General features: G+C 39.2%; 1 protein-coding gene across 2 annotated transcripts in view; it reads right to left on the reverse strand.

Moving 5' to 3' along the window:
* Window positions 1–392: 392 nt before the first annotated feature.
* The window catches only part of SLC2A2 (solute carrier family 2 member 2), a 29,590-nt gene continuing 13,882 nt past the window's right edge, over window positions 393–16,100 (reverse strand). For both annotated transcript variants that reach the window (XM_004327885.4, XM_019946047.2), the window contains 8 exons: window positions 12,993–13,117; window positions 10,247–10,362; window positions 8,952–9,114; window positions 8,276–8,463; window positions 5,716–5,820; window positions 1,577–1,678; window positions 716–919; window positions 393–628 (listed from right to left, as the gene is read on the reverse strand). In XM_004327885.4, the coding sequence (XP_004327933.2) occupies window positions 428–628; window positions 716–919; window positions 1,577–1,678; window positions 5,716–5,820; window positions 8,276–8,463; window positions 8,952–9,114; window positions 10,247–10,362; window positions 12,993–13,117 (1,204 nt within the window). In that variant the 3' untranslated portion in view covers window positions 393–427. The remainder of the gene's footprint in view (window positions 629–715; window positions 920–1,576; window positions 1,679–5,715; window positions 5,821–8,275; window positions 8,464–8,951; window positions 9,115–10,246; window positions 10,363–12,992; window positions 13,118–16,100) is intronic.

The following is a 16,100-nucleotide window of genomic DNA, read 5'->3' on the forward strand; positions in this document are numbered from 1 at the left end:
GGTTTCTAGTCACGTGCTTAATATTGGTTGTGTCTAGTCACGTGCTTAATATTGGTTGTGTCTTCAGGTTTCTAGTCACGTGTTTCTAGTCACGTGCAATAACTCTGAAACTACTTCAACTTCAGGATACTCTTGTTGTAAAGGACAGCACTAAGAACATTAGAATGTACTTGCCATTTAGTGTACCAAAATGAGCTAGACTTTTTGGTTTACTTAATTATAGAGCCTTACCACCCAAAATAGATTCTCAAAGTTAAAAAAATACTTTCTTTGTAATATTTGATGACATTTCTGATCAAAGCCTATAACATCTCTTTAAAAAATAAAACAGTACTTCAAGATGTAGATATAGAATTCTCAAAAAACTTGTCATTTAAAAAACACTGCTTCCTTCCTGTTTCTGTTCCTGTCAAAAAGCAGGTTATCTTTACACAGTCTCTGTAGCTCCAAGGAATTCCATTTCTACAGCAGCTTTTGGTGCTTTGGTTGAAGCACTCTTCTTTCGGAACTCTGCTGCGATTTCCTCAAAGGACTTTCCTTTGGTTTCTGGAACTTTGAAAAATGTAAACAGAGTAAAGGCCAGGACTACACCAGCAAAGAGGAAAAACACATAAGGTCCACAGAAGTCCTGCACAGAGAATAAACAGAGTTCCAATTAGCAGCTCTTCAACCTTATCTTCTGTTCAGTAAATTTGTACAGTATTAGGCTGCTTACCGCAATGTACTGGAAACACAGAGCTATAATGAAATTGCAGGTCCAGTTGCTGAACGCAGCCATTGCTAAAGCAGCAGGGCGTGGTCCTTGACTAAAAAACTCAGCCACCATGAACCAGGGGATGGGGCCTGGTCCAATTTCAAAAAAACTGACAAAGAGGAAGATGGCTGTCATGCTCACGTAACTCATCCAAGCCAATTTATTCTGAGGAGAAAACAAAAAACAAAGCAAAAGTGGAACTGACATTGACTGCTTCTTCCTTTAGCTAGGTAGATTCTCATTGAGTTCAGAGATGACATAGCTCCCTTCTTGATGTGTTTATATTCAATTAAGTATAAGTTATTCTAGTTGTAGACAAGTTTAGTCATCCTTAAATCTTTTGCGCTATAGGAAATCCTCTGGATTAGGATTTTCCATGACTCTTAGTCACTCTTTTTCTGTGAAAGAGGAAAAGCAAAGATCCAGTGACCTTTGCTTCTACTCATACCAAGGTTGCTAGACAGGATGCATGACCTCCTGTAAAGTAGTGGATGCTGGTGCTGGGCTGGAAAGGTCTAGGTACTTGTCCAAGGTCACACAGGCAGCCAAGTGGCAGAGCCAGGATTAGAACCTGGTTGGGCTAATCCCAGAGCTTGTGCTCTACTATTATATACACTGCCTCTCTGGGTAACAAGCACAGTTTACCTGCTGATGTTCTATATTTAAACCCCTAAACTAGTTCTCTTTTTCTTTACACTTCTCCTTTGTATTATATGCTGTTCCTCTTGCTTTATTTCGTAAGTCAATCTCAAACGTTTAACCTGCAGCTCAGAAGTGCTATCATATGGTAACCAAAAATCTCAGTGCAGGCACCAAACTCACCAGTAGCACAAGTCCCACCGACATGAAGATGGCACAAACAAACATCCCACTCATTCCGATTAAAAACAGAGAGCGTCGCCCTGCCTTCTCCACAAGGAATACCTAGGAAAAATTTAAAACATATTGGCTTTATACTTAAATCGTTTTTACTGCCAAAGAGATCATTCTAATTTATACAGCTGGAAAGAGGCCGTTCTGTTATTCCGTTTTACAGATGTGGAACTCAGGAGGGGGGTGACTCTTGCCTGGGGTGGCAAAGCTGTTCTCAGTGAACAGAGGTGATTTACAACTACTGGCTTCCTTTCGTCACATTGATTTGAACAGGCCATTCTAGAGAAAGAACCATAGCATTACCACCACCTGATGTTTATCATTTTGGGTGCAATATTTAGAGACTGGGCCTCTTGGACCTCTCCCAATATATTTCCTGTAGACTTAAAATATGAAGGTCCTACATAAAAATGATGTTAATTTCCCTTCTGATAATTATCCTAAGTTATAACTGCAAGGATTTGAGCACTGCAGACCCCTGAAACAGTACAACTGTTGATGTGTTAACTATTCTCATCCAACTTTCTTACTGCAAATAAAGTCAAACTGTGTCCACTCAGGGGCAGCATACAGAGTTTGATGGCCTTACCAAAATAGTCAGGTCCGCATTTTTCTGGTGAGCCTAAATGTACCTGGTGCTGGTCATGAACTATCCACTTGAAAAGGTATGACTTTAAAGCAAAAGGTTACAGTGCTTTCTTATCCTAATTCGGGAGATTTGGTGTCGATTCCTGTGGGTCTGTGGATCTTTGCACTAATGGTTAAGATTTACGATTAGCCAGGACCAGAGTTTGTTGAATAGACTCTTGCTTGATACTTGGAATACTGCCAAGGTTGGAGAGTCACACACACAAAAACTACCTGTCATAATTTCTCACTTCAGTGAGTAAATTGGTTAGGCTCATAAATCTATCAGTAAAGCAACAGCAATCCAATACCCTTAGTATAGTGAGCTTTGGCTCTGAAAATATCGGAGAAACATTTCTTTTCACCTACAGCGAAAGCCCCTTTCATCTCAGAGACATTTCGTATTAGAGTTTCAAATCACTTCAGGGTGGTAAGCAAGGAGCCACATTAAAAAAAAATTTTTTTTAAAATTTTTTTGGCTCTGTGGGGTCTTAGTTGCAGCATGCGGGATCTTTTGTTGTGGTGCGTGGGCTTCTCTCTTAGTTGTGGTGTGCAGGTTTTCTCTCCCTAGTTGAGGCGTGCGGGTTCCAGAGCGTGTGGGCTCTGTAGTTTGCGGTACGTGGGCTGTCTTGTTGAGGCGCTCGGGCTCAGTAGTCGCGGAGCATGGGCTCTAGGGCGTGCGGGCTTCAGTAGTTGTGGCTCATGGGCTTAGTTGCCCCGTGGCATGTGGGATCTTAGTTCCCTGACCAGGGATCAAACCCGCGTCCCCTGCATTGGAAGGCGGCTTCTTTACCACTGGGCCACCAGGGAAGCAAGGAGCCCACGTTTAATTGTTGAGAAGAAAGTGGGAAAAACAAACCTTTCTCAAGTTCATAAAATTTCTCTATATATTTTGACTCTTTAATTATGACTTTTAAATCTGATTTGATGACACCATGTCAAGCTGCTGAGAAAACTGGAGGATTTCTTCAGGAATAAGGGCTTTTACTGTGTCTGTTCCTTCTATTTCTGAACAATTATTGCTAATAGGATTATAAACTCTAAAACTACATGCCTTGAAAATTGAGTTGGACTCCCTCCTTGGGGCTAGGTGAGCACTCAGGAAAGGGTGTGATACAGGGTGAGATTTGGTCAGGGGCCAGAGATGTCTACCTGATCTTAATTCTCATTTTCGCTGCAGACACTGTACATCACTCAGATCCTGGATGCTTACTTGGAGCCACTCTTTCTCCTCTGGACCTATGCTGCCTTCCAGTTCCCTTTATATTCTTCCTGTTTTGTTTTCTTACTCAAGATTACAGGCTCCCTTCTACCAGCTCATTAGTTTAAAAGAAAATCTGGAAATGTGGAACATAATTCAGCATCGAGTTGGGAAAGTCTATCTCTTTCTCTAAGTACTCATCCAGAAAAAAAAGATTGATTATGTTCCTTCCAAACTGTTGAAACATTAATATGTTATCAGTACATATTCCTAATGGCACATCTTTATTTGAAAGGATACACAGAATTCGGTAACCTTGGTTGATTTTGGCGAGAGAAACTGGATGACTGAGAGGCTGTCCTTTATGTACTTCTTTGAACTTTAAAACAACTTTTCAAAAATAAATATAATTAAAAATGTTAACTGTTATCTGTAGTCCTGGAGGGTTAATTAGACAGCCGATTAGAGTTGACTTTTAAAAATTATGTCAGGGGGCTTCCCTGGTGGCGCAGTGGTTGAGAGTCCGCCTGCTGATGCAGGGGACACGGGTTCGTGCCCCGGTCTGGGAAGATCCCACGTGCCGCGGAGCGGCTGGGCCCGTGAGCCATGGCCGCTGAGCCTGCGCGTCCGGAGCCTGTGCTCCGCAGCGGGAGAGGCCACAACAGTGAGAGGCCTGCGTACCGCAAAAAAAAAAAAAATTATGTCAGTCATGCAAAAACTTTCACAGAATAAAAGGATGAGTTCAAAAAAGGTAGATTCAAAATAATCAAGGCTCTATTTTCAGAACAACTTTTCCCACTCCATGGGGTTGGCTGGTGGGGGGAGGACAAAAATGGAATTCTGCAGTCGTTTTCTCGTTAGATATTCTTAGAGTTTGGGTTACCCTGATCTTGATAACATGATGCTTTACATAGCAAATCCTGTTACACATAAAATGTTTTAATCATAGTCTCTATATGAAAAAAATATGTTGAAGTGGGATTTGCAAAAATATTATCTCAGGAGACAAAAGAATGGGAATAGTCCCTTGGATTCCATCCTAGTACCAGGCCTTTATTGGTTTAGAGTGGCCTTTTGGATTGAACAGGCCATGAATGCCTTTAAATGCCTCTAAAGGCATTTCTACGGAAGCACTGGTGTTCCCTTATTATCTGTTCTTCCTTCTCTTTCCAAGGTCCAGTTCTGTTTAATGTGGTCTGGACAAACCTGCCTTTTGATCTAGGTAGCCAGGCTGTAATTTATTGACTACTCTAGGTAACAGTTAAAAGTCCATGTGCAGAGAATGAAAAACAAGTGACTAAAGTATATTGAGTATATAGCACTGTGACCAAAATTAAAAAGCACAAGCTTTTTTAACATCTGCATTCAAAGATAAACTCAATTATCCTCATTTTAAAGTGAGTTACGTTAGTTGGGAAGTTTGGGGGGTTTTGCTGTTGTTTTTTTATTTACTTTAATTCTTAGGTTGTTATATTAAATATTATTACTGTCAATATACTGAATCGTTCCTTAGATAAGGTATTTGATATTAAGAAGAGTATATGACCTCTGCCCTTGTGGAGAAAAATTTTCAAAAATGTATAATAACAGTTGACAGTTGAAAAAGTTACATTTCAAAAATAGCAATAATATTTCAAGTTATAAACCGCTTCTATTCCATCCTCTCATAATATCACAGTCATATACATCACCAGAAGCCAGGGCCTTGTGAACTACCTGGAAGTTCTGCCCAATGGCCTAACATCATAAGAATTTACTGAATCAGTTTAATTTTGCTAGAGGCTTAGCTATCTAACTGAGAGGACCATGTTTATTTTAAAAATGTTTTTTCTAAGATATCAGGATAAAAATTTTCAACCATGGAAGGAGAGGATCTAGGATCCAATGCTGATAGAAATGACAAGCTGTTTGCTAATATCAAGGGGCTTAAGTACAGAGCAAAGGAGAAAGAGCCCAGGTATTTACACAAAAATACCAAGTGTCTGTGCCCCCAAGTGAGTTACTAATTCACAAATGAGTGACAAATGACATCTTCAGCAGATAAGGAGAACCAGTGATCCACCTGTTCAGTTATGCCTAATCTCAATACAGTGGTTGGTTATTCACATATAGGACTCTTCCTGTGACCCACTTGGTTCTATCTACATACCCACCACACGTGGACAATAAGTCATAGGTCACTTTTATATTACAAGGTTATTTTACTCCCATTTCTGGACTGAGGAGCAAGCAGAATATTTATATAGAGTATTTTACTTACGGAGAGAGCAGTGAAAAGTGTGTTGACAGCACCAACTCCAATGGTTGCATAAACAGGTTGGCTGATTCCAGCTGTCTGAAAAATGCTGGTTGAGTAGTAAAATATCTGCAAAATAATAATAGTTTAGCCTTAATCAAGGAGCCTAGCACTCATGGCTTTAAAGCAAGAATTATTTTAGTTTGTTTATTTTTAGGTGTTTCAATGGAACCAGGGTCCCTAGAACTCCCAAAAGGTTTTATCCACCCTCTTCCTCCAGGGAAGGAGAAACCACAATCTTCCTTCAGTGTGTAAAGCTTCCAGTCACTTAAAAGTTCTCCTTATATTTAGCTGAAAACTGTACATCTGCACTTTATTTTTTTGTTAAAGTATAAAATACATGCAAAAAAGTACACATATCATTTAAGTGTACAGCTCAATTAATTTTCACAAACTAAACACACCTGTATAGTCTAGATCAAAAATAAATCATTTCCTGCCCTCCAGAAGCCCCCTGAATGTCACCCTTTTTTCAAAGGAAACTCTTTCAACTTCCATCCTTATAGATAAATTTTGCCTAGTCTTGTACATGATATAAATGGACCCACATATTTTGTGTGTATTTTGTATCTGGCATCAACATTACTTTTATGAGAATTATCCATATTGTTGTATTTTCAGGCTGTCCATTATCATTGCTGTTTAGTGTATAATTGTATTAATATACCACAATTTAGTTACTCATTCTACTATTGATGGGTATTTAGGTAGTTATCATTTAGAGTGGTTATGAATAGTGCTGCTATGAACATTCTAGTACAAGCCTTTTGGTAAAATATGTATACATTTACACCTAGGAATAGAATTGCTGGGTTGTAGTGTATGCATGTTCTCAGCTTTGATAGATACTGCCAAACAGTTTTCCAAAGAAGTTGTGTCACATACATACTACTATATATAAAATAGATAGCTAATGGAGACCTACTGTATAGCCCAGGGAACTCTACTCAGTACTCTGTAATGGCCTATATGGGAAAAGAATCTAAAAAAAGAGTGGATATATGTATTTGTATAACAGATTGCTGTATACCTGAAACTAACACAACACTGTAAATCAATTATACCTCAATAAAAAATTTTTTAAAAAGTTGTGTCGATTTGTACTCTCACCAGTGTGTATAGAGTTCTGGTTGTCATTGCATGTAACCCAAAATTTTCCACCAATCTCAGTGGATGGAGAAATCTGATTCACAACCTCCCTAATAGGCTTTATTATTTGGTTATGTCCTTACGTTTATAATAGTCTTTTACATCATCTTTTTTGTTCTATCATCTTCCATCAGTTCCTTTCCCACATAACATGTCCTGCTGCTGGTGCCTCTTCCTGCAGACATGGCTGACGCAGGAGGACTGTTCAGACTGTGTTCAGTGAGGAGAGGATTACTCACTGCACACCAGCCCACCATTTTAGGCTGCCTGACAGCGCATGGTTCGACACTTCCTGAGTGTATCTAAGTCAGGCACAGGGATGGAGCTAGAGCAGGGAGGTTTAGAGAGATTAAGTGTTGTGCTCTTGGATATACAAGCAGAGCCGAGAGAGAGGATACAGATTTGGTCTCTGAGCCCCAAAGTTATAAAGAGTTAAGAGATAAAAAATGAGTATCAGGGACCTGTTAAAGGAGGATGGAGACCACAGCAGAGCAGCATTCACTTTGTGGAGTGAGGCTCAGGTCTTCTTTTGCTTCAACTCATGCTTCAACTCATGCTTCAACTTTTGCTTTCTTTGCTTCCCCCAAGTCTCTGCCCATTCATCAGTCACCCCCAAAGTGTCTTTGTGAATCTAGGATTGGCTCACTATAAAAGCCCAAACCACATTTTTAACAGCAATGAAAGGGGATAAATGATTTTCTTTATCTAGTTTCTTAACAAATGCTTACTTTTTTTCTTCTAGTAGCTAATTGTCAGTAGAACAATTTTAGTCTGCATAATACGAGAATTTCAATTCAAAACCTAAATGCTAGCTAGTTTAGTACTCAGAATGTTTTTCAGTCATTTCTTTTCTATTACCCTTACTCACCAATGTCATGTCAGTTCACTCTATTGTTTATTTTGTGTGCTATCTCCCCAAATAGAGTGAAAGTTTCTTGGATGGCAGGAAACTTCTTTGCACAAGGCTATCTGGTATACTTCATTTAAATAGACAGAGGGAATCATGGACTCCTTTTGCTTAGGCTACCAGAAATCCTAAATTTGACACTCAACTCTGGAAACCCCTGGTAATTTAGTCTTCTAGTTATATTTATTCTCCTCTTCCCTCTTTTGTATTCATTATGACTTGCCTTTTAACCTTCATCTTAATAGACATGCAGACCATTGATTATTGACATTTTAAAAAACTGTAAGTTGATTTTAGAAGGCAGATGAGTCAAGACAAAAAATTAATGCTCATTCAATATATTTGTTGCAGTAAGACATGTGACGTCAACATTTTAAAGTATCCTTTAGTTATTTAAACTTAAACCCCTTTCCTCATCTATCTTAATTCACTTTGCTCTTAAGAGTTAGGGGACGTTCTTAAACTTACCCCATTGATTCCAGAAAATTGCTGAGCCATGTGCAGCATCAATGCCACTAGAATAGGCTGTCGGTAGCTGGAATTGGTGAAGAGCTGAACTATGGAGACTTTCTTTTCACTTGATGCTTCTTCCCTTTCTTTTCTCATCTCAGTGATGTCATTGGTGACATCATCACTTCCTCTGAGTCTTTTCAAGCCTGTCCCCCAAAACGATCAGGTTGACACAACTCAGGTCAAAACAAAAATAAATTTATTTGTATTATGTTAATGAAAGAGCTACAGTTCTGCATAGCCCTTTCTGTTACTTAATAGCATGGGTGTTGGAAATTCTTTCTTGTTAAATTAAATCCTGCTTTTTTATTTCTCAAAAAAGCAGAACATTTCGCTTCATCTTATGACAAACAAAACTGTGATCCTCATTATCATAGAAGGATAATGCAGGAAAGGTCTTTTAGAAGTCTCTGTATGTGGATTTTCTGTTTGGGTTTGTGTGAATGTTTATGGTTGCAAAATGGCATACACCCGTCATATTAAGTGATCTTGCATATTCTTCTTACATATAATCACTGACTTCATTTGGAAAGCGCTGGTACCAATTTCATGAGTATCCATTCATGCACACTCTTTCTCATTAGCTGATGGTTCCAAAACAATAGGAAGAAAGTAAAACCACCCATAGACTTACTTTTCTTTGCTTTGGCTTCCTCATCCAACTTGATGTAAAGGTATCTGGGGCTTTCTGGACAGAAGAAGAGCAGCAAAGATTGGAAAACAGCTGGCACAGCAGACAGACCAAGCAGGATGTGCCACAGCTCATGATTGCCCAGGATAAAGTCGAGGCCAACGATCTGAAAAGTCAGGGAGGAAGCATGTCAACTGCACATCACTCTGGATCTGCCTTCTGGAACAGTTTGTTGAAAAAGCACCTTGGCTATTTGATAGTAATCCCTGACAGCTGTGACTCACGTATGCACAAGCACGCACAAGATGAAAACTACTGCTAGTGTGTCTCATCTGAACTGAGTTATGGACTCTTTGTTCTACAAAGAATTCACCTAGATTTGTTTTCATTAACTCCTATGGGACATTTAGGATGTGAATCAACCAAACTTTTAAGCACACATTTGATATCTAAAACAACAGCAAAAATCATGCATCTTTGGACCTTTGTTAAAAAAATTTCTTCTTAGGGCTTCCCTGGTGGCGCAGTGGTTGAGAGTCCGCCTGCCGATGCAGGGGGCACGGGTTCGTGCCCCGGTCCGGGAGGATCCCACATGCCGCGGAGCGGCTGGGCCCGTGAGCCATGGCCGCCGAGCCTGCCCGTCCGGAGCCTGTGCTCCGCAACGGGAGAGGCCACATCAGGGAGAGGCCCGCGTAACACAAAAAAAAAAAAAAAAAAAAAAAAATTTCTTTTTAGATTACCCAGAACTTAAATAGAATGGGGTTACATAAATAAAACAATTACTCTGATGAGAACTAGTTTTGTGATCCCGACTGCAAGTAGTTTATCCTCTGGATAGCCATAGGTTTGAGCTTCTAGGACTCCCTCTGAGAATGTAGGACAGAAGGAAAGAATAGAGCCAGCTGAACAAGAACTGCTATTGTAAGCAGCTGCATATTAAATTTGAGCAGGTAAGATGCTCAGAACAAAGGAAACCTGGGTAGGCAAAATTTTGAAATTTTTTATTCCTTGAAATCTAAATGGAGTAATTTAATTCTAGAATAGCTCCAGCAGTTCAAGACTTGGCTTACCAGGTCACCTCCAGTGCCAACCCCACCACAACTCCAAGGGGAAAAGTGAAGAGTGGAGTAGTAGTACTTTAGCTTTGAGCTAAAAATCCTATGTCTCTATACCACCTCCACTACCACCTGTGGAACTGCCTTTTTCCTCTGTGTCGTTCTACAGTGAGAGTGGACAATCAGGGAAGGAGAAGTTGGGTAAAGTAGAGGATGGGTGAGGTAGGGGATGGGAGTTTTTACCTGACTAATAAGAATGCCTGTGACAATGGCCAGCTGATGAAGGGCGCCAATAGCGCCCCTGAGCGTGGTTGGAGCAATTTCACCAATGTACATTGGAACCAAGCCTGAAATTAACCCTGAATGAAACATGAACATAAATGTTAAAGTGTAGCCAGGACTATCTCAATAACAATAATTCTGTTTAAGTACAGTCAATATTCTGCTGAAACTCCCTTCCTGAGTTCATTGGAAGGAAGAGCCCTTGTCACCAACAATTACACACAGTTTACGCAAAGAATGTTTGTTGATGCGACTCCAAATGAAGTTGTAGTTGGATATACAAATAGAAAGGAATGGTTAGTCATGCATTTGGCAATTATTCATAGCATTGTCTTATTTAGTTAAAAAAATCCATGTTAATATTGAGTTTGTATCACAATGCCTTAGCTTATCTTCAGAAAAGAGACTGAAGAATGCTTTAACAATATTCTTAAAAACACAATAATATTCTCACTATAGATTTGTGGGATTAAAGGAAATTAGAACTTATCTAGGCCAACTTCTTTACTTGATAAAGGTGAGAAATGACTTAGCCAAGATCACAGTGCAATAGAGTGTTAGTGGAGAACTACAAGCCCTGTCTGAGTTTCCACACTGTGGAGGTGCCTCAAGGTCACAGTTGAGTTGGCCAGGCCAAGGGGGAAGGTGGAAGGGGTTGAGGAACTCAGAGGCTCTTCCCCCAATCACTCCAACCAGAGCAAACCTAGCTTCTTTATTCTCTCCAAATAATAGGCTTCAGAAAAGATTTTATTTGCATAAAGACTTCTGGTGCTTAAAGGAATACAGAAATTTGAAAAGCTCTAGGCCATTCTGCCTTCTATAGTTTTCCTAGATGCAGATGCAATCAGTCATGTTGGAAATGGCGGAGTATCTAGCCATTTGCTGAGTGCATAAAACGGTCAGAGACTATCAATGAGCAAGGCTGAATGTGATGTTTGGCATTTTCTTAAGAATTTAAAAGTAAGATGTGTCAGAGGCTTCCTCTTAGAGAGACGGCCTGCCTATCAAATGTATGAAAGATGCTTTGAGGAATTGTTTCAATATTTTTTTTCAATATTTTTTAATGCTTCAAATTGTTCTTAATATCACATGAACATTTGCATGATTGATACAGCATCTGAATTTCTGCTTTTACATGTAACTCTAATGAGTGGTCTGTTGATCTTAAAGAAGAAGGGGAAAAAAACCCATTTGTTTGGTCCTATTCTAGGCTGTACTATTTTTGTGTAATGCCAAACATTATACCCCAAGAACAGAAAATGCAGATAAGCTCACAGGTCTGAAGTCACATGAACCTGAAGTCAAATTGTATTTCCTATAATTTTTAGCAATTTTAATGCTCATAATAGGATCTGACATAATTTTGAAAGGTGGTTGGAGAGTACAAGTTACTTGGCTATGCTAGTGATAGGTTGTTCCATGTTATGTTTACAGCATTTATCTTCAACTTTACCAAAATACTTTGTAATTTTTTTCTTGCTATATTTTAAAAAATAGAGAGAAAAGATAGAAGAATCATGATTTGGACTTCTTTGATTGTGTTATTATTTGCATTTTACAGAAGAGGAAACTGAGTCTCACATTCAGTTACTAAGGCCAGACAAAGACAGTGCCAGAATCGATTCACTCTGAATCCAAAGCTTTTTCCGCAAGTGGGGTGACTCTTGACCTTGATCAAGCTACCCTTTCAGTTATTTTTATTAGCATCGAAAATAACAAAAAGAGACAAGTAACCTTAGACTTTTGTTTCAACTGATCATTGAAGACTCATGGAATTATAGTCTGTTCCTCTTTGCAGGTAAAAGTGTTAAAAATATTTCATATACCGTTTTGTGCCCTCACCTTTCCTCTCCCACCCCCAATGGATATTATTAGTGGCTATGATTTGGGACAATGGGTGTCACTGGGATTGAGAAGCAAAAGATTTGACTATTTTAGAGAATGCACGATCCTCCCTTTCTGCTGATAAGTCGCTTCAGGTAGTTTGAAAAGCTGTCTCCAAGAAATAGTGATTCAGCTGTTTAGATGTGAAGTTCTTAGGAGGAGCACCCTTCCTCCATTCTGAACTCCTCTACCAACTGATTCTGCCTGCTTCCCTCTCCCTATATGGTCAGCACCACTTTAACCCTTCAACCAGCTACATGTGGAAGCATTTAGGGCTAGGGAATGTGGTCTGAGAGATGGGCCAGGATGTCAGGGTCTTTCCAGATAGGAGAGACAGAGACACCAGTGGCCAGGTAGGCCCTAAGGGTAGAGTTAGGGGTCTGGGCATAGCAGTCTTCCGCTGTCTACTGAACAACGGGAGTAATGATAACAGCTAGCACATTTGGCAGCTTGCTGTAGTCACATTCTATGCTGAACACTTATTCTCACAAGCATCTCCAGGAGGTAGATACTGTCATCCTTCTCACTTACTGGATAAGGAAACAAAGTTAAATAATTTGTCTTAGATCGTACGACTAGAAATGTTGTCATCGCTGTGGATAAGAACATACCCTTACAACTCCACTTACTGGTCCCAAACCTCCCTGACTCAGGACTGCAACTTTATGCTACTGCCTTTCCCTTTCATGATGTCACTCGAGGCTCAAAAAAATTCTCTGCATGTAACCACATCTGCCTTCAGAATAATTTTCAGATGTGTGTATGTGTTTGTGTGGGAGTGTGCGTGTGCGTGTGTGTGTGCGTGTGCGTGTGCATAACTTACCACAGTAGAGTCCTGATATGCCTCTTCCTGAAATTATAAGAATGTGAGATGGTCCCAATTTCGAAAACCCCATCAAGAGAGCTCCAGCTATTGAGAGAATGTTTGCTACCAACATGGCTTTGATTCTGAAAATTTGAAAAGCAAGGATTATAAATTTAGCCTCAAAACTTGATAAAATTATTTGCTTTCAGAGCGTGCTGAGATTTTTACCTAAGACTGAATATTTTAATTTTGCTGATGGAGCTAGTTGGGGAATCTTAAACCATGATTGCTACTTTGATCCGTCTGTGGGTTAAAGCATTAACAATACGTAATATATATATAATGGGAGAATTGGGGTTGCAGGTACCTGATCTCCACATTTTGATAGAGATGATTCAATTGTGATGATGACTAGTTTGCTTTAAGATAACACTTCTGACACCTTTTCAAATAGTTAACAATTAAGTTTTCTAGAAGTTGATTGTTTTAAAGAATAATTGCCTGGTGATAGCTAAATTTAATTCTGGAGTTGTAACTTATGACACCCCTTTTCTTTTCTTTTAATGGTACAAGTTTTTAGTTGATATAGATCATGAAAGGAACTTTCAAAGTTAAGTTTTCTCTAGTATGAATTATTTGGAAGTAAATTAAAACATGCTTTTACTTTAAGCCTTATCATAGAGAACTATAGTTATCCGTATTTTGTCATTGTATGCCAGCATATTTCCAGAATCTATGAGTTAATGTCAACCAATGTAAAATATGTAATAAAGCTGACAACAGCAAAAAAACATCATTTTCAAAATTAATCATATGAAAATTGACATTTGCAGGTATCTGATACTCTTGCTCCTGTTAAATGGGAAAGTGAGGTACACAAAAACCTTCTTCAGAGTTCAGTCGATGCTAAGGCCAATAAAAGAATTTGAGTGAACGGGTGTGAAAATTTTTGTCCCACAAAGAAATGTAAGTATCTTGTTATGCTCTATGTCAGTGTTTCAAACTTTAATAGGTGAGCTTTTTCTAAGCAAGTGTCTTAAACACCAAACAGATTTTTTTTTTTTCTGGAAAATAAAACTATATAATCTCATACTGCAATGATTGCCCAAAAAACCATGTGATGGGCTGGATAATACCCCACAAGGGTCCACACCCTAATCTTCAGACCCTGGGAATATGTTACTTTATATGGCAAAGGGATTTTGCAGATTGATTAAATTAAGGATTTTGAATTGAAGAGATTATCCAGTCGGGCCCAATGATGTAATCACGACTATCCTTATACTAGGAAGGCAGAAGAGAAGGTGATGTGATGAAAGAAATAAAGCTTGTAGTGATGTGCTCTGAAGATGGAGGAAGGGGCCACAAGCCAAGGAACAGAAGTGGCCACCAGAAGCTGGGAAAGGGAAAGGAAATGGACTCTTCCTCAGAGCCTCCAGAAAGAATGAGCCCCGCTGACACTGTGACTTCAGCCAACTGAAACTGAATTTGGGTCTCCAAAACGGTAAGAAAACAAATTTGTGTTGTTTTAAGCCGTTAAGTTTGTAGTAATTCATTAGAGCAGTAACGGCAAGCTAGTATATGCAAGTTATCAACTACCCAAAGACAGGTAAATAGAGTGCTTTAGAGCTGACCGGCTTCAGAACTGCATAGTAGAAAAAGACAGGGGTGTTCGTCTGTGAAGTGCTTTTTCTCTACACAAGGACAGAGGGCAGGCAAATTCAATAATTTACCCTAGGAAACTGTTACTAGCTAGCTAATAGTATATTCCATTAGGCGGGGAAAAGATAAAAAGTCGTAAAAGAGATAGATAGCCTGAAAGTATTTTTGATGCCGGATTGTTCTAAAGTCCCTCTTCCTTACCACCAGTGGATGCTGGAGCACTCTATACACCTTAAAGGATTTTAACTTCTGCTCAGACGTGAGAAATGGCCAAGAATAAATAATCTAAAAATACACGAAATGGTTGAATCAGGGAGAAAGAAATATATGTCTAAGTATATTTCTTTAAATCTTGCTCTAAATACTTCTGTAGGCATAGGCTTCTTCATCATCATCATCATCTACACTTGCTGCCTGCTCACTTTGTGCCAAGCAGTGTACTAAACCTTTTATATTCATTTTAATTTAATCCTTACAATAATGCCACGAGGGAGGTATTTTTTTCCCCACATTGCAGATGGAGGGAAACATCTTAGAGAACTGAGGTAACTTGCTTATTTTCACATAGCTATTAAGTGACAGAGCTGGGATTTGATCTGTGTGAAACCAAAGGTTAATGCTTTATTTTGGTGAGTTCCATTTTTGATACAAAAGAAAGAACACATTCAAAGGCAAGCTGTGTATACCTTCCTTCACTCATGGTAGTGTGGATTGCCCAGATCATGGTCTCCCCTACCTTACCGTGGTACTTAAATTTTAAGTAAAATTTCACTTTGAGAACCCAAATCTATAAAATAGTGGCTATAGACATCTATTGACTATTAACACAATTACAAGGAAAGATGTTTTTTAAAGCAGTAACGGAAAAGTACACTTTTATTTCCTTTTAACTAGTAAAGCAATGACCCTGGCAATAAGGACCATCATGTTAGTTCTCAGTGAATCTCCCTAGAAAAATAGTTTTTGGGAGGGACTGAACTATTTTGTCTTAATTTTGAAGTTAAAATGATTAGTTTTAGGGCTATTTTCAAGGAGGATCATTTTTCTACTGAGAGTTGGAGGAAGCCTCACTTTTAGTTCACAATAAATAATTTGATAAATGGTCATTTGACATTGTTTTGGTCGTTTGACATTGTTGATGCTAAATCCTAAGACCTTTGTTTTTGTTTTTGGCTGCGCTTCATCTTAGTTGCAGCATGCAGGATCTTCGTTGTGGCATGTTTTAGTTGCGGCATGCGGGATCTGTAGTTGAGGCATTTGGGCTCTTAGTTGTGGCATGCATGTGGGATCTAGTTCCCCGACCAGTGATTGAACCTGGACCCTCTGCTTTGGCAGCACAGAGTCTTACCCACTGGACCACCAGGGACGCCCCTAAATCCTAAGACTTGAGAAGACAAGCATCCTGATTCCATCACCAGGACACTAATTAAATGTTTTAGAGTAAGTCACTGGATTGTTAGAATC

The sequence above is a fragment of the Tursiops truncatus genome, chromosome 4 (assembly GCF_011762595.2).
Source record: "Tursiops truncatus isolate mTurTru1 chromosome 4, mTurTru1.mat.Y, whole genome shotgun sequence".
Lineage (NCBI taxonomy): Eukaryota > Metazoa > Chordata > Mammalia > Artiodactyla > Delphinidae > Tursiops > Tursiops truncatus.